At 38.1% G+C, this 22,505-nt stretch overlaps 1 protein-coding gene and 2 long non-coding RNA genes across 3 annotated transcripts; 1 reads left to right on the top strand and 2 right to left on the bottom strand.

Moving 5' to 3' along the window:
• Positions 1–228: 228 nt before the first annotated feature.
• On the bottom strand, positions 229–4,274 carry LOC134627008 (uncharacterized). Its single transcript, XR_010093864.1, has 3 exons — positions 4,170–4,274; positions 3,986–4,034; positions 229–3,069 (listed from the first exon to the last, which is right to left on the bottom strand). It is a non-coding gene; the product is annotated as an uncharacterized LOC134627008 (long non-coding RNA).
• Positions 4,275–5,316: 1,042 nt separating this feature from the next.
• Positions 5,317–9,472, top strand: lsm3 (LSM3 homolog, U6 small nuclear RNA and mRNA degradation associated). Its single transcript, XM_063473721.1, has 4 exons — positions 5,317–5,402; positions 7,939–8,049; positions 8,225–8,320; positions 8,724–9,472. The coding sequence occupies exons 1-4, from the start codon at positions 5,382–5,384 to the stop codon at positions 8,802–8,804; spliced, it is 309 nt and encodes a 102-aa protein (XP_063329791.1). The 5' UTR covers positions 5,317–5,381; the 3' UTR covers positions 8,805–9,472.
• An 86-nt stretch (positions 9,473–9,558) lies between these two features.
• Positions 9,559–22,127, bottom strand: LOC134627534 (uncharacterized). The gene is made up of 3 exons (XR_010093919.1): positions 21,989–22,127; positions 17,449–17,551; positions 9,559–12,127 (listed from the first exon to the last, which is right to left on the bottom strand). It is a non-coding gene; the product is annotated as an uncharacterized LOC134627534 (long non-coding RNA).
• Positions 22,128–22,505: the final 378 nt, after the last annotated feature.

The following is a 22,505-nucleotide window of genomic DNA, read 5'->3' as shown; positions in this document are numbered from 1 at the left end:
TTCTATTCAAACAATCAGTGCAAAACATGTTACATGATCAGAAAACAAACACTCCGCGGCAACAATGCTCCCGTGTACAAAATTAGACAGATATTTAGATGCGTGTTTTCATAGTTCTTGTGGAGTTTGTTATAAAGAAAAATAATGAAAATTATTTGGTGCCCTTTCAAAAACAAGGAGACATGAAAAATAGGTCAAATTTGTCACAACAGACAAGCTTTGGTGAATATGTTTATTGTAACGCTTGTATGACCATTTGAGCATCATAAAATTACTGAAAACAAATACAAATATTACAAAAGCCAAATATTACAAAACTGACAGGAGAAAAAAAAACACTACAAATAAGATGAAACTAACCTGAATTGAAATCAGAACTTACAAATGTAATAATGAAAAATACAAAGATATTATAGCCAACAATGTATAATAACTAACTGGTATGGACAACTAACTAGCCTGCCCAGAGCTTGGAGTTTTATCAAGAATAAACCAGGATAATTAAACTATAGTGCTGCTTTCCCCTGGCTCATGTACTCTAAGTGTTTAAACATTTAAATGAGCTGCATTTCACTCTTTATCATTACTTTTTAAATTTTCACTGGCCCATTAGTACGCATTTATAACGTATAAGTGACTTAAGGCTGATTTTACTTCATTAAGCCAATTTAAAAAAAAACAAAATCCCTTTGTTATGCACGCATGCAATATAAAAAAAATGGTCAATGTCATATATGACACTGTCTTTCCTGATTTTATTCTCCTCAACTTTATTTTCACACATATTATATTGGAAGCTCAGACTGAATAGAAAGAGGCGCTCTGAAGTATTTTTGTGATCCAACACTGGCCTGCTGTGGCTACGAATGACACTGCATTCACTTTATCTTGAAAAGAAAACAGGCCTTATTCATACAGCCATCCATTTATCCATTCATCTATTTTCTTAACCGCTTATCCAATTCAGGTTTTTTTTTTTCTTTTGGGGGTGGAGGTGGGGTGGGCGCTGGAGCTTATTCCAATTTGTAAAAGTTACATTTAGTAACAGACAATAAAAGGAAATACAGAGCACAGATGTAGTGACATACAGAGGGTCGGTAAGAGGAGGATGCTAAGAACAGGGTAAGATGGAGATGGATGATCCAAATCAGATTTGAGAGGCATTTTATAAATGAAAGGATTCATTTTTCACTGATTTCAGTTATAATTAAGCTCCACCATAAAATAAATTACAGGTGTTTTATAAACAATTATTTAAACTATGAGCTTTTAGCCTTTTGTTGTATTTGTGTTTATGCTGTGTGATCTATGCAGACCTTTTTATGACAGCTGCAGGTTGTTGCTTTCGATTTTTGTATTATATCATCCTTTGTATCAAGCTACAATACATATGATATCACTGACCTCATTTCAGGCCAGTAGTGAAACTCTCACTGTCAACATGGGAACTGATTAGCAGCGATGTGTTTTTATTTATTTAATTAACAAATATATACAACCCCACCACCCCACCCCCACAATGCCACTGTTACACAACAGGAAAAGCATGAATATGAAATAATCAGCATACAATACAAATCTTCTGGCTTAAATGTAAAATATGATTTTTTTGATAGTTAATAGAAAGTCAGTAAGATCCAGTAACTGCAAGCGATGACAGACAGGACTCCCATGAAACTTCTTAACCTTGAGGTTTGTGATTGAAGCAACTACCAATTAGAGCACTTACTACTGTAGACTCAGCACCATTTTATGGACTTAAGTGTAGACAGGGCTTAACTGATCCGTATAGAATGAGGCTCAATCATATGTTGCATGTTTAGTCATTTGATGAAGCGGTCACTGATGGGAACATGAAAAGCTGGTGGCTAGGTGACACTGGTTGTTTACATGGAAATACAGCTCAGTTCAACTGGCGTGAAGGTGACTAATTTCGTTTAGCCTTAAAATCATGCACCTTTGAGTAAGCTACACTTGTGCAATAACAAAATTAAGACTGGGTAAAAATAGCTTTGCGAAACTGGACCCTGGTTCTGTGTCTGCTGGAACACTCTTGAGATGCAGAATCTTTGGACTACATATAGTAAAGTAGGTCTACAGCAGATGACCTTGTAACACTGTTAATCTTCACAGTACAAACACTTATGACAATATGTTAAAGTGGAAAAAATGATAACTTTAATTCAGTGTGTATCACATTCAGACAACAACTCCGTATTTTCCTTGCTTAAAGCCGAACACTAAACATTGTTCAAAGGGTATAAAGTATTTGATCTGTGCTTCTTATTATTTGAAATGTAATACAAAAATAATTTTCTTTCTATTTAAAAACAAAAAGTCTGTACAAAGTTGAAACATCTGATAAATCATTACACAATTTAGGACACTTGCATAATCTTTTGGCTTTTTATGCTAATTTCAGATGTGCTCCTCTGAAATCAGTAAAATATTCAGTGCAGTAAAAGCAGGTGCAGCTTATTGTACTGTTTCACCTGAGAAAATCTTTTAAAATCACCCTTTTTGACTGTTGTGTTTATTATAGCTGTTAACAGGACTGATTTGCAGTGACAGTTTCCCACAGCTTCTCTGTTGACCTTCAACGAATGATGACGTCAGCTTGTCTTCCTATCGTTTAGCGCCATCTTTTGGCAGGTAACACACACAGAGGACCTTGACAAGCAGAAAATGAGCAAAACAAAACAACTGTGAGTTTAGGCACAAGTTTCAATTTCTAGGCCACCTGCTGCCAACTGTTTAATGGCAATTACACACTCTTATCTGGTTTTGACATGACAGATCAAAAAAACAAGCATGCCAAAAAAAACCCTCACCCACACAAGCGCAGACATATTGCCTGCTTTCTCACAAAACTTCAACAAATTTACAAGTATGAAACTGTGTGCAGTCAGTGGTCCTAGCACTGGGCCACACAGGTTGTTTGGCTTATCTGTAGCAGGGACTTCTTCCACCACACAGCCGCGCTGAAGCTGAGGGTGGAATGGGTAACAGCACTGCTTTGATCTGCCTCCTCAGCCTGCACACAAACCCAGTATGGAACACTGGACTGAACTGGGAGAGGAGGTGCACACACGCAGTCAATCACACACACATATTTACAGAAAGGGAAAAAAAGAGGAAAGCCAGAGAAGAAAAATAAGACAAGAGAAAGAGTGAATAAAGTTAACTATTTGTAAAACAAAAAGATTTTCTGTGTAAGAAAAATGCTGTTAATTGTAGTCACATGTGGCAAGTGTGACCAAATCCAAACAAACTTAATGTGGAACAAAGACACTGGAATTTGTGAAGGATATGTTGCAAATATAAATACATTTGATTTTACTGGGGTTACAGTCAGAGATATACATAGAACACTTCTTTTTGAGCCACACAGAGGGAATATAACAATATCTATATACAGCTTTCCTTGTTGGGTATAGCATAGGCAGCGTGGTTCGCCTAAACTTCAGTCATGATCTCAGCCTTACTTTCTTCATTTGCATTAGAAAAGTGTCTGCTCTGCACTTCTGACCTTTGCAAACTAGAGCAAAATTTGGGAGATTATCTCAACATGTGGGACAGAGAACAACAATGACGACGATGACAACAACAGTAATAATAATGGTCTCACTGCGCAGTTGGATAAAAAGTGGGACAGCTGCCCATTCTACACGTGGCACCTGCCCAGTGTGACAATAGCGGAATAAAGTTATAAAAATGAATAAGGTCCGGAAATGAATGCCTTCTTGCTTGAATTAATGCAGTAAATGCAGTAATGCAGCTTTAGTTCTCTGAATTAAACTGCGATACTTGCGGTTTTAAAGTCAGTTAATAAACTGGATAAATTCAGAGTTATAGGGCATAGTTTCCTTAAAATAACAACAACAACAACAACAAAAACGATATTGTGGGTTTAACCTGTACTGTTTGCCTTATAGCTGTAATATTAAAGTATTGGATGCTTGTTTTAATATGAACTCACAATGACCTGTTAATGCGAAGGTCTGACACTGTAAACTTTTGTTGCGTTGCATTTACTAAAACAGAAAAACAAGACAGAATACGCCGCATCAGTAAGGTTGAAATTACGTAAAGAAATGAGCCATCAGAAACGGAAAAAATGATGTAAATATATATATATATATATATATAGTTTATGTTTAATAACCTACCTCTGATCTGCCGTTGCACTGTACGGAGATGTGGGGGATGGAAAAGTCTGGAAAAGCAGACGGGCAATATAAAGGACAGAGGAACTGCTAGCGTCCCCATTCGGGTTGCCAGGTTTGCACTTCACTCTCCTGCACGTATGAGTGCTTATTCGTATTTATTTGGATAAATCAAATTTACAGTTATAATTGCAAGGACAATGACAATAAAAAATATTTAATTTTTGAATGTGTACCATGGATTTTAAAATAAGTTAAACAATAAATATTGCTTCTTCTCCTTCTTTTATTTACTCACTTTAGAGGTTGCTACAGCAGATCATCTGCCTTCATCTCTCCCTGTCTCTACCATCCTACCCTTTCTCATCAACCCTCTGCATATCCTCCTCCACTGCATCCATGAAGCTTGTTCTCCCTCTTTATCTCCTTCCTGGCAGCTCCATACTGACTTCATTTCCACTATTCCTCTTCATTACATGTCCAGACCGTCTCAGTCTTACCTCTCCAACTTTCCAAACTGCATCACCTCAGCCTCTGACATACTCATTTCTATTCCCGTCCATCCTGGTCATTCCCATCTTCAGCTCTGTCACCAGCTCCAAACCATCGATCGCAACAAATCTCACGACCATCTTGTAGACTTCCCTTTCACTCTTGCTTGATATCTTTCTGTCACAAATGCTGCTCAGCCTGGCTTGCACTTTATTCTTCGCCTCTTGATCCAATGTTTTCCTTGGTCAACCCCAGGTATGCAAACTCATCTACCTATCTCTGCTCCTTGCAGCTCCTTGCAGCTTCACTGTCTCCCTCTCATTTACATATTCTAACTTTCCTTCCACTTCTCTCAATAGCATACTTCCACCTCTCCAGGCTCTCTTCCTGCTCCCTACTCTCACTACAGATCACAGTGTTATCTGCAAAGATCGTAGTTAATAGAGTTTCCTGCCTGACCTCCACTGTAAACCTGTCCATCACCACTGAAAACAAGCAGATCCCTGATGTAATCTCACCCCCACCTTGCCTATAGCTGTAACAACATAAATAATTAAAATGCAATTATGCAATTGAGTAATGAAACCCTATCCCTCTTCCATCGTTATGATTTGTTTACAGTCTCATCCAGGAGGCGTGCTTTGTGTTATGTGAAAACGCGGTTTTTTTGCAGACCTGGCAACCTCCGCACCGGTTCAGTCATTCGACGCAGACTCAAACATCATGGCGGACGAAGTTGAGCAGGTTGGTATAGCTGCCTTCAATTCTGCTGTTGTTCTTTTAACAGCGTGCATGTAATTATCCCATGGGTGAAGAGGAGACAGTTTTACCCGTGTACTTGATGTAACGAGCTTATTGTGTTACTTTGTTCATAACTGATGTGGTAAAAGCGCGGAAGGGCCTGTCAAAAGCTAGCTGATTTAGCATGTCTAGCGTGTAAATGCTACCGCCAGTAGGATTTGCACCACTGTTCTTTAGGCAGAGCAGAGCGTGTTAGCGCAGGGTTACCGCTAATGTATGTTCACGTTTAATTTTCTTTATCTGTTTTTAGTCTAAAGTTGGGTTAGTTAGGTCTGTAGCGTCTGGGTTGCAGTTCACAACTATTTGGGCTAAACATTAAACAACTCACTGAAAACTTAGTTAACTCATGGAACACAACGTTTCTTCACTTTGCCTCAAATATTTTGGCTGTTTACACCAAAACTGCTCGAAAGGTCTGCATTTAATTCTGGCCTATGTCATTTAGAAATGATAATCACTCGATTATTCTTGTCACATTAAATGCTAACTTGAGAAGAGGCTTATACATGGGGGTATTTGTTGTGTTTTTAATCTGTATTAAAGTAAATTCATATTTTTTTGGTTCGGGCATAAGGAGTTTGCAAAGAAAGCGAGTGGGCAGAACAAGCAATAGGTCATTGCATCTCAGCTGTGCCTGCTGCTCGACCATATTAGAAAATATTCCACGTTTCATTTTACATTATTATGAAATGCGACAGTTTCCGAATGTTATATAGTTTATTTTTTTGGTTTGTTTTTTATTAGTGTGTGCTCCAGTATAGGACTGCTTACATTTTTTCCTATTTATTTAGCCAGTGCTCAGGCATTTTTTGATGTCTGATGACCTGGGCCAAATTACAGATATGGTAGGGAAGGCTAGTGAAAGTTTCTAGCTTTTATTTTTATACATTGTTTTATTTTTGGATATTCATGTACAAGTATTACCTCTGATTTTGAAGTCCGGAAGAAAAAAAGTGGATGGACAGAACATTTAAAAAAAAAAAAAGTAACTTGGAAAGTTTTAAATACATGTAGCTAAAATTACACAGCAATCATTAAATGTCCAAACTTTAGACCGTAACATTTTTAAGCAAATCAGGGATGATCCCACAGAAAATGTTCTAAGGCAGTTGAATGTTAATATCCTGTTGATATGTCAAGCATACATGTTAGGGCTGGGCAATATGGCCTAAAATTCATATCTCAATATTCTTTAGCTGGATGGCGATATACGATATATATCTCGATATTTTTTTTAAAGCCATAAAGCAAGAACAAAAAGAGTTCTCAGTCAAATCTGTGTCCCAGATGTCACACAGGCACTTCTATTAACATGCAGCGCAGATGTACATGAAAAAATTACTCAGAAATAAATTATCAGCATTTATTAAATAATAATTCTCCATAAGTAAAATAAAACAATGTTGTTTTTGTGCATAACAAAACGCTCACAATTGTTCAGTCAAAATGTAAATTAAAAGACGCTTTCCATAATAACAAAGACAGACAGATTTTGCAGCTGCTCTGTTCCCAAGTTCTACTGCGTGACTGACAGCCTGGAGTTTGAAATCCGCTTCGTAACCGTGTCTCTTACAGGAGCCATTTGTGGTCCTTATACGCACACAATATGGTAATATTATGTTGAAGCACAGTACGTATCACTCCGTGAGGCTCCAGACTACGGTAGCCGTAATGTTCCAACAATCCATCAAGCGGTGCGGCTTCGTAGCTTACCAAAGTCATACTAAAGCATTTTTGCCAGATTGTTGAGCGCTGTGTACCACATAAAAGCGGTTCGCGGTCAGTAAGCACAACCAGAATTCATACATAAAGTACACTGTCTAATTTTGAGAAAATGAAAGGATTTTAGTGTAAGGTTATAGTCCGAAAAATATGGTATACGAGTTTTGTAAGATAGTTTGTTTCGGGGCAGGAGGCTGGGAGACTTCGCGGTCTGGGATACAGCACACAGTTTCACACACTCTTCATTTTGCACTTTATGGCGCTGTTGTAAATGGTGAAAATACTAGTAGTGCTAGCTGCACGGCGTCAACACGCCCCACGCACGGGGCGATTCGTGGTAACTCGTTAATGGAGATTTGCCGCGTTAATACAGTTATGGTGTTAACGTCATTTTAACAAGAGTAACACTGCAGCACTAAAATAGTAATCTCCAAATGTTTTCTTTTTACCGATCAGCTCCTCTTTGATAGCTGCCGTGTCCATCTTGTCGTTACCTGCAGGTGAAGCGATGGGGGAGGGGGAGTTGTGTTCAGTGAAGGAGAGAGGCGAGGCAGAGTAACACAGCGTAGAGACAAAAGTGGACGAAAGAGAGGCAAACTTGCGGTTCCACAAGTATAATTATAACGTAACATAGACTATGTTGATATAAACGATATTGTCACATCTCTTATCTTGTATAAAAATATATCGATATATTTAAAAACTCAATATATCGCCCAGTCCTAATACATGTATCATTTTTTTCTGTGTACTGCAGCAACCAACTACAAACACAGTTGAGGAGCCACTTGATCTGATCAGGCTCAGTCTAGATGAGCGAATCTACGTCAAGATGAGGAATGACCGCGAGCTCAGAGGCCGACTTCATGTGAGTCTTGTGCTGGGTGTTGTTGTTGTTGTTGTTGCTGTTTTTTTGTTGTTTGAGTGCTGCAGGTGTTACCCTGGCCGCTCGGAAGACTTTTTAAAAACAAGCACTTCAATTTCTTTTGGAGTGTTTTTGTCCTCTTTTACTTTACACTCTTATTTGTTCTTGTTTGTCCCAGGCTTACGATCAGCACTTGAACATGATCCTTGGTGATGTGGAGGAGACGGTGACGACAGTGGAGATCGATGAGGAGACTTATGAAGAACTCTACAAGGTGCCACATCATTTTCTTTCCAGTCCCGATGCCCTTTTGGTTTAAGGTGCTGGTGGTCTATTGTGGCATTGGTCTGAGTTTAACCTGTTTCACCTTTTAAAACCGTTAATGTGTCATTCAGATAACAGACAGTACTTAATGGATAATATTTCACTGACTATTTGTTATATCATGGCCTCAAAAATGCAGTCTGTACCATGCTCTGTTTTAACAAGGGTTAACATTACTGAGAAAATCACAGGGATCATCTTAACAACAAAAATGTAATTAAAGCAAATGCATATTTTAATTTTTAAATAAAATATATTTAGTCTTTGTTGTTAAACACATTTATTGGAAGCTATGTGTATACAATATTTTAAGGAGTGAAATATTTTAAGTGTGAATCTTTGTCTCATTTCAGTCTACCAAGAGAAACATCCCCATGCTGTTTGTGAGAGGTGACGGCGTTGTCCTTGTAGCTCCACCTCTCAGGGTGGGCTAACTTCGATTACATCCTGGTGTGAAGCAGGGTTTGCTCCAGTACAATTTCAGCCCACAGAAGAGATAAAATCTCTTCTTTTTTTTTGTCAACATCATCCACTCACATGAGACAAATTATTAATTTTTGTTTTGTTGTCAGATGTAAAACATGTCGATGGAAAAAAGAGAGAACTTTTGTAAGCCACTGTTTAATAGGTGTTATTTTGGCAAGTTGCCATTTTTCAAGCCACATTTTCATTTAACAGGATATTTAGGCTATTTCAGAACATTAGATCAGGTAAAAAGTCCATTTTAAGTTCCAAAGCTAAGAATACTCATTATGTTTAAACATAATTGCATCATTTTAGTTATCTGTGACTGTATGTGCTCTTTGTCTAAAAAGGCTCACCAAACGCAACGTTGAGCGATATGTATGATTCTTAATTTTTAAATTTTGTCAACTGTAACTTTGATTAGTTCCGAGCAAAAGTCTGTCAGTTTACTCCAAACAGAAGATCTGTGAATATTTTTTTTTTTTTGGTTTCTGTCATAACATTTTAGTTGAATATTTTATATTTTTGTAGTACTGTGGAGGATGTGGGAGTAAATCACACACAGATGTGTCAATGTGTGCAAAGATTTTTCAGTTTGGTCTTGTAAAGTTAAAATAAAAGTAAAAAATAAAAGTAATTGGAAAATTTATTGATTGTCATGTAAATAAGCTGAAATTTGTTGGCAGCTGTGACTCAGGAGGTAGAGTGGGTTGTTAACTGGTTGGTGGTTTGAATTAGCCAGTGCATCAAACTATTCTTGGGCAAGATACTAAACCCCAAATTGCCCCAGGTTCATTGGTTAGAGTGGGTGGTAAAAAGTGACTGAAGGTATGTAACTAAGTGCTAAGGGAACGTGTGTGAATGAGTGAATATGGCTTGTAGTTTGAAATGCTTTTAAGTACACAGAGTAGAAAAGCTGTTTACAAGTAAAACTCAATTTAGCAGACTATAAAATTTTTATACTACAATATGTTGTTGATACAATCCAGTTTGTTACTGTAGGTGTTATTTGTGTCATTATGCAGTTATATAACATTTTAAATTGCAAATGCACCACTGCATAAGCAACATTCTAATGTAACATCGGAGCAGAACTTTCAGGGTCTATTACGTACTGTCAGGATTGTTGTATTGTTGCATTGTAACCACTAGATGTCAGTGTACATCAAAAAAAGAACCTTCAGTTTAACAGGCTAGCAAGGATGAAGGTGATCTCTGCATGAAAACTAAATGGGCTGTTGGGTTTTTACCACAGACTGACATTTTAGTTGGTTTAAAAAAGTGTAACTGAAGTCCTTACATTTTATCACACTCACAACTAGGTTACTGTAGTACTTAGGATCACATTAACAACAATGTTAGCAAGTTTAGAACATTTCACTTGTGATACAATGGAAATAATTTGTCTAATCATTTTTTCTACAAATGTCTGGATGCAGAATAAGTCCAGGGCTGTGTTCTCAAAAGCAGGAGCTTATTAAGACTGAGGGAAAAATCTGGATTTTATGTTCCATTAAAAGAGCTAACATAAAACAGTTACCAGGGTAACAGACTGAGAACCTAACATCTACAAAAACTGTTTCTCCCCTCCTGCTGCACCTGATCCAGCTGACTGACTGAATTTCCCCGTTCATGCAGTCGACGTCAAAGAACATACTATATGTGCAAAGAACATAATGTCTTTGCACATATAAAATCCTGTTTAAATATAATAAGATATTTAGATTCAGCCAAGTCTAGCGGCTTTATTGTCATTTCAACCATGTGCAGTGATACAGTGCACAGTGAAGTCTGTCATCTATCAGAGATGACAACCACTGAAATAATTTTCACTTCAGTTCAAAAAGTCTGAATGTGCTCTTAACAACATTTTATGGTGTAACTCTGCTGATCCACATGTTGAAATCTAAAATTGTCAAGTTTGAATCTTCAAATCACCATAGTTACGCCCATCTGGATCAGCTGGTGAGCACAGTGAGGGTCATGTTGTTTGACTTTTCATTCAGTACCATCAGGCCGACCCTCCTGGGTGATAAGCTGACAGTGATGCAGGTTGATGCCTCTCTCGTGCCTTGGATTGTTGATTACCTGACAGGAAGACCACAATACGTGCGTCTTTAACATTGTGTGTCTGACAAGGTGATCAGAAACACAGGGGTACCACAAGGGACTGTCCTCTCCCCTTTCCTCTTCACCCTCTATACCACAGACTTCAGCCACTTCACAGAGACCTGCCATCTTCAGAAGTTTTCTGATGACTCTGCGGTGGTTGGATGCATCAGTGAGGGTAATGAGACAGTACCAGGCTGTGGTTGACTCCTTTGTCACATGGTGTGAGCAGAATCATCTGCAGCTCAATGTGACAAAGACCAAGGAAATGACTTTCGGAGGACTAGGAAACCGCTGACCCTTGTATCAATCCAGGGGGTTGATGTGGACATTGTGGAGGACTATAAATACCCCAAAGTACACACTGACAATAAACTGGACTGGGTGAAAAACACCAGAGTCGGGAAGGGCCAGAGTCGTCTCTATTTTCTGAGGTGGCTGACATCTTTTAACATCTGTTGGTAAATGTTCAGGATTTTTTATGATTCTGTGGCCAGCGCCATCCTATGTGCTGTTGCATGCTGGGGCAGCAGGCTGAGGGTCACAGATGCCAACAAACTCAATAAACTGATCTGCAAGGCCAGTAATGTTGTGAGGATGGAGCTGGACTCTCTTAAGGTGGAGTAGACCTCCCACATACTCCCATCATGTGCTGGCCAGTCACAGGAGCACGTTCAGTGAGAGACTGAGATTACCCAAATGATTTTCTGAGAGATGACACAGAAAATCATCTCTCTGTACAACTCCCCCATCTAATGCACAGTACACAGTTCAGCAGTTGCACAGCGTTAATATTTGCACATTGTCTACAGAGAAATAAAGGTTTAAAAAAAGGGGGCACTTCAATTTCAACCATATATATTTAATTTGGGTTTTATACTGGGATATTTATAATTGGGCTATTTGTAAATATTAACTTTTTTGTTATATTTTGCAACTTTGCAATATTTTCATATTTTATATTATTTAATTTAGTCAGTTACTGTGCTTACTGTCTTGGAGAAACTGTGACCACATAATTTCCTTAGCGATTAATAAAGTATTCTTATTCTGACTCTTTATTTACTTGTTGCCATGATGAATCCTTGAGCTAAAAACCCATTCTTGTTCATCTCTGGGGGGGTTAATCAAATCAGAATCTGTTGAACCTGCTTTGTGAAAGAGGGCCCAGGTAGGCAGCAATCTGTATGGGAAGTATACAAACAGATAAAACTGTTAGTATCATATGACTTGTTTAAAAAAAAGTCATATCTTGTTTTTGAAAACAGCAGAAAAATAGGAAGGATGTTATTGGTGAGTCTCTCCATGAGGCACTGTTGGTTAGTCAGTGGGTTAACCACCTTGGTTCAGGCTAATTGTTGCCTACTGAGAATTACAGAATTATTGTTGGATGCATTTCCATTATTTTTATATAGGCACTGATGGCCCACAGAGGATAAATCCATCTCGTGATGATTTATTTATTGCCACCATCAGCTTAAAAAATCCCATTGTCCATCCCTCTTAGCTGGAGTCCTCTGCTTAGTGCACTTTATACAGCGTAAACAAGCTAGCGCAATAAGGTGGTAAACATTATAGTTGCTAAACATCAGCATGTGTGTTTGTGGGGGAAAGTTGGAATGCTGATTTTTCCATTTGACTTTAAAAGAACAGCCTCAAGTGCTGCGTTTGTATTTAATTCCCTTTCCCAACCAATGTTCTCCAAAGCCAAGACTGAACTTTCATCATTACTCTTACAATAATCAGCTTTTATCATTCTGTACTGTTCAAGGAATGTGTGGTTTGTTCAGATGGCCTCAGTACAGGACATACTAATGAAAGTACACACGGAAGAACAGTGCAGAATTCTTTATGACTGAGCACAATTCCTGCCTCTTGCAACACTTTATGTTGCAAGAAGCAGGCATATCCAAAACAATCCAATCCAATATCCCTGCACACGTTTACTGGGTTGCACCAGTACTAATACCATATATAGTGAGAACCAGTTGTCTACCAACAAGTAAAAACAACTAAAGTTATATTTTAGCTCCCTTTCTTCCTAAACCTATAGATATAGTGAATACTTTACCACTTTATATTACTGAACTGTGGACTCAGACTTTCAGATCACGAACTTTAGAACTCAATAGAGGTGGTCAGGCAGATGGATGGATGGATGGAAAAATATTGTATAACAGCTTTAACTAATTGAAGCTGACATTGTTGATATAAGTTACCCATATAACGTAAATCTTTTGCTGAAAATAACATACATTATGTAGTTACGGCCAAAATGTGTTGTGTGGGTCACAGCAACCCTGACCACTAAAATCTAATCATGTTGAACCCAAATGAATGTTTTTGCCAGATGTTTTTGCCAGATCTGAAGGAAAAACAAGACAAACAAACCATAATGCCTCTGACCATGGCTATCACTGACATGGAAACATAAAAATATTTCCAAGCATTACTGAATCCACAGGATGCTGAATTGAAATGAAATCCTCTCTTCATCCACGTATCAGTACCACAGCTGTGAAATATTCATGGTCACTTCAGCCAGACTGCCAAAAACATAAATAAATTAAAAAAAAACCAAAAAAAAAACTCCAGAGTGGATTAAGTGGGAATAAGTAGCTGTCTTGCTGGCCTGGCTGCATCACAAACACTGCCCTTTATAAAAACTAGCTCCAAATAAATAATTCAACAATTTAATTTCCAGTGGATACAGGCAGTTTAATGGGAATTTCAGCATCTTGGAACTATGAAACAATAAGTGCAATACCAAAAATAGCCTTTTTTAAAATGCTTCCCCAAGAGCTTCCCATTCTCCCACATTTCTATAATGATAATAATTTATTAATTATAAATTAAATACAACAGTGAAAGTTTTTATACAAAAGGAAAGTCCAGAACTTTCATATTTCCTCAGAAGTTTTGAGATAGAAAAAGTTGAAAACAGTATTTGTCCATGCATTTTCTTAACTACTTTGAGGTCGGTATCAATTGCTGAACAGCACTTCAGGACCTGAGAGGAACTATGTCCAAGCAATGATAACAGATTTAGACAATTTTGAACAATTTAGAGTGGTCTGGCCTGCTGTTCAGGTCAAACTGTCGACCTGGAGCACCTTACGGTACATGTTAGTTAGTCCTCATCATCTGTTGAGAGGCACTGGCAGCCTGTCTGGAGCTTTCCTGGACTGTGTTTTGTGCCTCTCGTCCTTCACCTTGGTCATCACAGTTTAATGCCACTTTGTTTGTGAGTGATCTTTGTTATGTGGTACTAGTCCATTCTGCCTTTTTTATGTTATTGTAGTGATGTTTTTCTAGAGTTCTTTATTTGAGAATATTTTTTTTCTAGCAAAAAGATGTGGCATCATTTTCACTGATTATAAAAACTCTGATCTTGTTTATGTCTCCCTGCCAGCATTCCAATCCGTAAAGGAGAAAAGTTTTGACACTACTCTTATGGAGTCTGGCATTTGTTTTTAGACAGTATTGCTCTGACTTTCAGATGGACTGGAGTGTTGCAAATGTTCCCTGTCCCCTTTCCTTCCCAAGACTTGCAGTGATGTCTTTTTGACAAGGCTGTCAAGGGGATCACCGTACACTGTCATGGGTGCCTCTGGCTTGGCATTTATGCACAACACTTTGGCTTTAGAGATGCTTAAGTTTAGACCTGTATACATGTCACAAACAGGTCTAATGCTTGAACAGCCACTTTCTTCCATAATAAAATATTTCAGCAACTATCAGACAAATTCGCATTCATTTTTGCACAAATATTATTATGTTCTGAAAGACGAATATTACATTCACAGCATTTTTAAGATCACAGTGTGTTGCACTACCCTCCCCTCCAAATAATCTGCTGTTTCAGCTTCATGTGAGCTGAGGTGCACTTTGCCCAATAGGTAACTTACCAGTACTGCTTTAATCAGGTTTAAAGTGTCACTCCCTGTGCTCCACCATGCCTCAGACATTTGGAATTGAAATAGAGCATATTTAAAAGGTTCCAGCTCAAACCAGAAACAATAATGGTGACTATAAAACCATTTTCTATGCTCCACTGTAAACTGAAAGGTGGTTATTGCTTGCTCTGCACATTATTACAGTACATGCCTGTGAACTATCCATGCTTTTATCACCTTTTAGATGTCCTAACTGGGATCTAATGAGCAAAGGGAAGTCTATAAATACGCCTATAAACAAATACAGAAACTTGCTAAACTGTTCAGGACATATTAAATGAGTGATAATTTGTCTTGGCCTGCAATATGATGTAATTGTACAGTTATCACATGTAATAAAGGCACAACTAACTGACTATTTTGGCTTTGAATTTGCCAAAGATTGCTGGATTCAAAGTTCAGAGTGTTAATTATGGAGTCACACCCTGGTGCAATCTTCTGATCTAATTCCAGGAAAAAAATGTGTTCCTTTCATTACGATCAATATAAAGTATAAAATATTCATTGTGAACAGCTGGGGTCAAGACTATGAGAAGTCTAAAACAAAGGCTCAAAAACAGTGTGTTGATAACACACTTAAGGAATGGCATGTTTTTCACTTATCTTCTCCTGGTTCCAGGTTTCCTTGGGAACCATCATGATTGCCAATGTTTCACAAAAGAGCTTGCTTTCAGTTCTTATTTTTGATCAAGATGTGTTTCAGTTTCCACATGAAACATCTGTCTGAAGGAAGTAAAGGTCCCACTGCGATTTAAACTCAGGTCAGTGTGCTAACCATTATACCATGGACCCACACACATAGGAATCTGTTTTGATCTAATTGCCCCCCCAGAGGGCTAGTTTTTATTTTATTTTTTTTATTTTTTTATTTTATTTTAATTATAGCTGTAAACATAATTCAGGACCCGTGACAGGTATCAACCCAACTGTGACCCTGGGATAAGCAACTGGGATAAGCAGAACAAAATGGATGGATCATTCAGGTGCATTTATAATCTTAACATTTACCATAAAAAAAAAAAGCTATCTTAATAGTCATACCCCACTGGGGTTTGACTACTGGAATCAAAGTCCAGAGTGCTAAACATTACACCATGGAACCACACCCTGCAGGTAAGAATCTCATCTTGTTCTAAGAAAAGACGGCGTGTTCTTTTAAATAACAATAAAGTGATACAAAGTGTTGAATATCTCTAGATTTACAAGATCATATAATATCTACCTTCTAATCTACTTCTCAAAGACAAATTATCGAATTGCTATCATCAAAGGTGATAGGCACAATGGGGCGGAGTCAAAACATTTTGTAGCTATTGTTTGAATGAAGGTATAAACATTTGATGGATCATGGGCGATTGTGGCTCAAGAGTTGGCAGTTCGTCTTGTAATCGGAAGGTTGCCGGTTCGAGCCCCGGCTCGGACAGTCTCGGTCGTTGTGTCCTTGGGCAAGACACTAACACCTACTGGTGTTGGCCAGAGGGGCTGATGGCACGATATGGTAGCCTCGCTTCTGTCAGTCTTCCCCAGGGCAGCTGTGGCTACAACTGTAGCTTGCCTCCACCAGTGAGTGAATGAATAGTGGAATTGTAAAGCGCTTTGAGGGTCTCGAAAAGCGCTATACAAATGCAATCCATTATTATTATGGATGGAGGGAAGTTGGGCAGCTACAGCCTCATTTAGCACTCTGTTTGTCTGTATGTGCACATACATTTCACAACATGGAAGCAAAACTTCATTTATAGAGTTATTAAAATAGACAAATAGTGACTTAGCACTTTGAGTGTGCTTGCAGAGCCTTTTGAATATCTTTTTGGCTCATTGCCTCTGTGGCCTGTTAGTAGCGACAGTTAAATTAAAATTCTTCCTAATTTACACTAATAAAATAAAACGCTGCTGCATTCATCGTCTGCATGTCCATATCCCCCGAGCATCGTCTGCTCGGGGGATATATTGACTAGACTAAACCATAAATGTAATTTCATTTTTTTAATGCAATTTATCACAAGTTTGTGATATTCAGCACATCCCAGTGGCTGACTGACGGGACTGTCCTCAAAGCTATGTTGTCGAAGTCTTTGATGTGGCTATCAAATAAATACTAAATGACTTCACACTTCAGAAGTCTTTGCACTTGTGTCAGGGATGCTTTCTGAGCTCTAATCACTGGAACTCTCATGTGATGAGGCCACATAGCTCTGCATTCACACTCAGGCTGAGAATGCCTCTGATGTGGCTCAAGTTATTTAGGTCTGGCCCTGTCACTTTTCCACCAACACTCAGCAACAACAGTGACTCACAGTCTCATCATTGATGGATTAAAGAGGCAAACTTGTGACTGACCAGTTGGTCTGGATTTCTTAGGTGCTCATAGATTTTTTAAAATGAAAAAACAACACAGTTTCTGTTCAACAGAGAGGTACTTTTATAGACGTTTTCTACTCTAACTGAGCACTGAGAGTGTTTTATACTACAAGCATCATTCACACACACATTCTTACTACACAGCACACACACTCACACTCCGATGGATACACTGAAGGCAACTCACAGTTCAGTATCTTGCCCAAGGATACTCATGGACTGGAATGGCCAGGGACTGAACCATCATCCTTCTGATTGGTTGGGTTGCACTTGTCTCTTGATGCAGTTACCTGTATATTGGGGAAGCATTACTCTTTGCAGTACATGGCAGTTTTAAATCATATGGTGCACAGTATGTACCACTTTAGCCACACTTTACATATATTTACGCATTTACATCACTCAGCTACAATTTATACTCAGACTAGATCGTTTTGTATTTGACATACTATATAAAATTGCTTGAAAGGAATCTTGTAAATAGGTCAGGGTTAGGATGGCCTTCTAGGCTCTCTCTATGACACAGTATATCTTTTCCAACGTATTTCTCAGAAAACATTTCGATGTAAGGATTTTTATTGCATACATCTCCAAGGTCACACTAAAATTTGAACTCAGCTCTCTGGGTTTCAAGGCCAAAGTGCTAATCATTACAGCACAGAATCACAAAAATGGTTTGATCTAATATAGGGAAAGTCTGTACTGAAGCCTTTCCAGCTCCACTCTGTTTAGCTCATGTTTGGTGTTCATCGACTCCTGCTCAGTTTTTATCTCCAGTTATACAGTGGGTACAGTGGATTTATTACAATATGTACTGTGCCCTAAAGCAGACACAAAAAAGAAAAGAGTGTGATGAGCACTATAGAGGTGTAAAGTCGGGTGTTAATTCACTTGATGGCAGCTGATGCTGACGTGCTGGTGTGATCTTGATGTATTACTTTTACCTAGTGTGTGTGCACTACATGTCAGTACAAAACCAAAGACGTGGTCATGTACTGACATGTAGCAGCTTTGTAGGAAAAATGGCCATTACGTGGCTAAGCATTGTAGCCAAGCATAACAGACAGAAGGACATCTAGCACATGTAAGCAACGCTCCATACACGTGCTTATTTAGAAAGGCATGTGTCCCACACGCACAAAAATAGACCATTTCAAGGCTTATGAGGACCTGGATCAATGTGTGCTTGAATGAAACAAAAAACATAGCTCTTTTCTTCTCACTGAAGTGCTAGAAATATTACTGACCTCCTACTGTATGTCTCTTTTTTCTGTATTTAACACTAAGCAGGTGTCCTCGAATGTAGGTTCATATCCACCTGCTTAGAAAATTAGTGAGTAAATGGGCAGATATCAGATGTGTAAAGCATAATCTCCATACTGCTGCCCCAGATTTCTTTATATTTTGCAAATACAATGGGAAATAGCTCAAGACTGCTTCAAAAAGTACAAGAAAGTCTGTCTCCTTGGAAACAAAATAAAGAGAGTTTTGCACAGTCATGTATACTATCTAATCCATCTACAGTTTCTTTTTCCATCCAGATCACTCATATTCTAGTCATGTTACAGTGTTGGTGCTATTATGTACAACAAAACATCTGCTGTACATCTCCTGAGGTATGAGGAGGTTGACGGTGTCACATGCTTGAGAAACTATAAAATAAAAGCGAGTTTGTGATACTGGCTGGTGAGAAGATGACTGTACAGGTGTATGTTCTCATGTTCCAAGTTAGTAGAGATTTGGACTTGCAAAATGAATATTGTTAACTGGAGCATATTTTCATCTGAACACACTGTTCCATGTGTCCTTCTGTTACTGTCGAGCAGAGAGGGAAAGAGTGTGGTCTTCACCAGACTGCATATCTGCCTCGGTCCCCTTGGTCATGTTGAACAGTTAGTTATGTTTTGTATTTGGTAGTTTTTGTCTGTGTGTATGCGCATGTGTGTGTGTTATAAGTTACATAACATCATGTCAGTGCTGCTTGGCAGAACACACGTGTGATCTCATTACTAAATCCCCGTGGTTCTCTTGTCTGATTGATGTACATGCACAACATTTGTGTTTGTATATGAATTGATAGCTGTTTAAAATATACTTCAGCTTTTAAAGTAATTTACTGTCATTTCATAGAGGTATGTGTAAATAAAAATAATTGATAATAAAATCTCCATTCACATAGAATAGCTGAATCGTGAAAAAAAGGGCTGAATTCCAGTGTAACTAAACTCTGCCAGGTGCTTCAGGAAGACACACCATATTCCATTGTAAATAACTCCAATAAGGTAGAAAACCACAAAGACTGTGAGTAAGCACAGAAATCCTCTCATAACAGTAGCAAGTATAGCCCTTTGCTTTTACTGATGCTCACAAAAAAGAGCAAATAGTTTGCTTTAAGATAACAACCCAAGTGTGTGAGCAGAATAAAGTTTTTGTTTACATAAGCTTATAGGCCATTTAAACATAAGTTCCTGAAACCGATCCACAACAATAAAAGATGATTTGTGGTTTGAGTGGCACAAAAACGCTAATAAATTGGTGTAAATAACCTGGTTCCTGTTTCTACAAAACATGACAGTATTGGATTAAGACACTTGGCCCACATTATGAATCCTCGTTTTTTGTTAGAATATGCTATTTTCAAAATAATAAAAAAAAAAACAACCGTTTTGAATGCTATCAGTTAATTAAATGATCTAAACTATTAGTTTACATCTTGCTAGTTTCCTGATATCCACCATTGCAAAGGTCACTGATCAAAAACGTTGTAAAAATAGACTCGAACTGACTCAATAATTTGTGACAGCCACAAGAATCATACATGATGCCCTCACTGTTAGAGAAGGTTAAGTAGCATCTTAGGTTCACTGACATGATTGACCTTCAGATTCCTTAACTTTATTCATTAATATTTTGTTCATGTGTGAATGAACACTCAACCTTACAAAACTAAGGGCTCACCAATGTCTGCTTCCAAGGTCCTATAAACAGTCCAGCTGTAAATCAGACAGCAGCAGCACAGTGAACCGCAGGGACCAGAGAGCTGCTTACTGAATGTCGAATGTCACCAAGAGCTTTTCACTGACTTTATTGAAACGTCATCATTCATTTGAAACCCATGATATCTATCTAATGTTTAATACGCTCTGATAACAGCTAATAACCCTCTAAGAACTGCACAGATTATTAGAGTAGGATTTGGTCATTTGAAACAAAATAGTCTGCTAGTGGGTGTATGCAAAATAACTTTCTTGACTTACTAGTTAAAAGCAGTTTAACATAAAGATGCTTGAAACTAAATGAGTTATCTACGTTTCAAAGTTTCAAAGCAGCTTTTTTGAAAACTCTTTTGATAGATTTGAATCCTGCTACAATTACAACACACACTGTATGGACAAAAGCATTTGTGTTGCATTTTGTGGTAATGTTTTTTTGTTGAATTCACGATTTACTAACATCAGCACAAAAAGTGTGTGCTAGGAGCTTCACCAGATGGGTTTTCCATAACAGTTCCTGTAGGCCAGTACTAAATCAGAATCTTTTAAATCAATCTTTTATTGCCATTATGCCAAAAGCACAACAAAATATTATAATACTTAGACTCCAGCCCCCCTGTGACCCTGAAAAGGAAAAGCGGTAGAGAATGGATGGATATTATAATACTGGCCCGGCATTTCATTATCAGCATGTCTAAAATGTTCCTATAGTTCACATTATGTTGTCCTCTGTAACCTTTAACTTTAAATTGATGTGTTTGTCAAGAACCAGGGGAAAAACAAATGCTTTCTGTGGGTGTTTCCTTGAATACTTTAAATGCTGCTGTGCTACCAGTGTTTATGTGGTAATAGCCTGCTGGGAACCATAACTCTTCTCTTATTCACCATAGAGCTGATGATGACTGCTTATTTCTTACAGCATAAACAGATGTTAGATGTACAGAAAGGAACATCTACATTACCAGCTTATCTGTTTGCAATTCGACTGAGATGCTAACTAAAAATTACAATTATTAAGCAAAGACACACCAATATGCTGTGTTTCCATCTGCCACAAATGACCCATTGTATGAGTTGAAAAATAACAGCCCTGAGGGATCTGTTACACAAGAGATCAGGACAAAATGCCAGAAAATACCAAGATGCCATGACCGTTTTATGATGACAAGGCAGTTCTGCCTGCTGAGCCCGAGAGCAGAGACCCAGGCGCTACTGTGCATGTGTGCGTGTGTGCATGCATGTGTTTATGAATGTGAATTAGAGGTGCCACTTTGTCTTAAAATTGAGATCAAAATATCATAAAAGGAACTGATGTCTGTCCCTAGTAATTTGGTCATTATGCAACCCAAAATATCTATTACAATATTCCTTGCATGCACTTGTGTTTTTCACATTTTTTCTTTCTCATTTCTGGTCACACGCTAGAAATACTGGAATCAACCACAGGCCAGACACCATGTTGCCATAATGAGTTGGTTATTGCAAAACCAGACTGTTAGCAAACCTTTTCATGTAACAAACATGTGAAAGTAGTGTGTGGTTTGTGGTTTTATCACAATCTTCCCATGACAGAGGAATGAAGAACATTATAAACAACATTATATAATCATATGAGAAATAAAATCTTTGTGTAAATTCTGCGCCCACAACACGTAACCTGAGTTCTTTCTCATTTCACAACAGTATATAAAAAATAATTCAGGAGGTTTCTGTGGTGACTGCAGACATTCATACCTGGGAGCTGCCAGCACGACCACAGTCTTCTGCAGCAGCTTTACTGAAGTATTTAGGAGGTACATCTCTTTACTTCTCTGGCTTCCAAACAAACAACCCACTGGTCAGACTCTTCTTAGACTTCTGCTGCTGTTTCTTCTCTCTGTTTTTGTGCTGTAATGAAGGCTTCAGAGGGTAATGAGGGTAAATTCCTCTGAAATTGACTACTGGCACATTCAGCAGGAGGCACAGGACACAGCAGCCTCCTTTTTGTATTGTTTTTCCTCTGACTTTCACCAGTCAAACAGAGCTTCAAGCCATGTATTTTTGTTAAACTTTCCACTATTTCTTCTTGAATGTATTTAGCATTCTTATTATAATTTCAGAATATAATGTATAAGTTGTGACTTTTACAGAAACATGAATAATCTTATTTCTTAAGTTTCTCTCAGTTGCACTGGAAAGATATATACACTGCTCCAAAATATTAAAGGAACACTGAAAACACATCAGATCTCAATGGAAAAAAAATATGCTG

This window comes from Pelmatolapia mariae, linkage group LG5 (assembly GCF_036321145.2).
Source record: "Pelmatolapia mariae isolate MD_Pm_ZW linkage group LG5, Pm_UMD_F_2, whole genome shotgun sequence".
Taxonomy (NCBI): Eukaryota; Metazoa; Chordata; class Actinopteri; order Cichliformes; family Cichlidae; genus Pelmatolapia; species Pelmatolapia mariae.
Note: the sequence above shows the minus strand (reverse complement) of the source record. Positions and strands in the feature narration are given on the sequence as shown.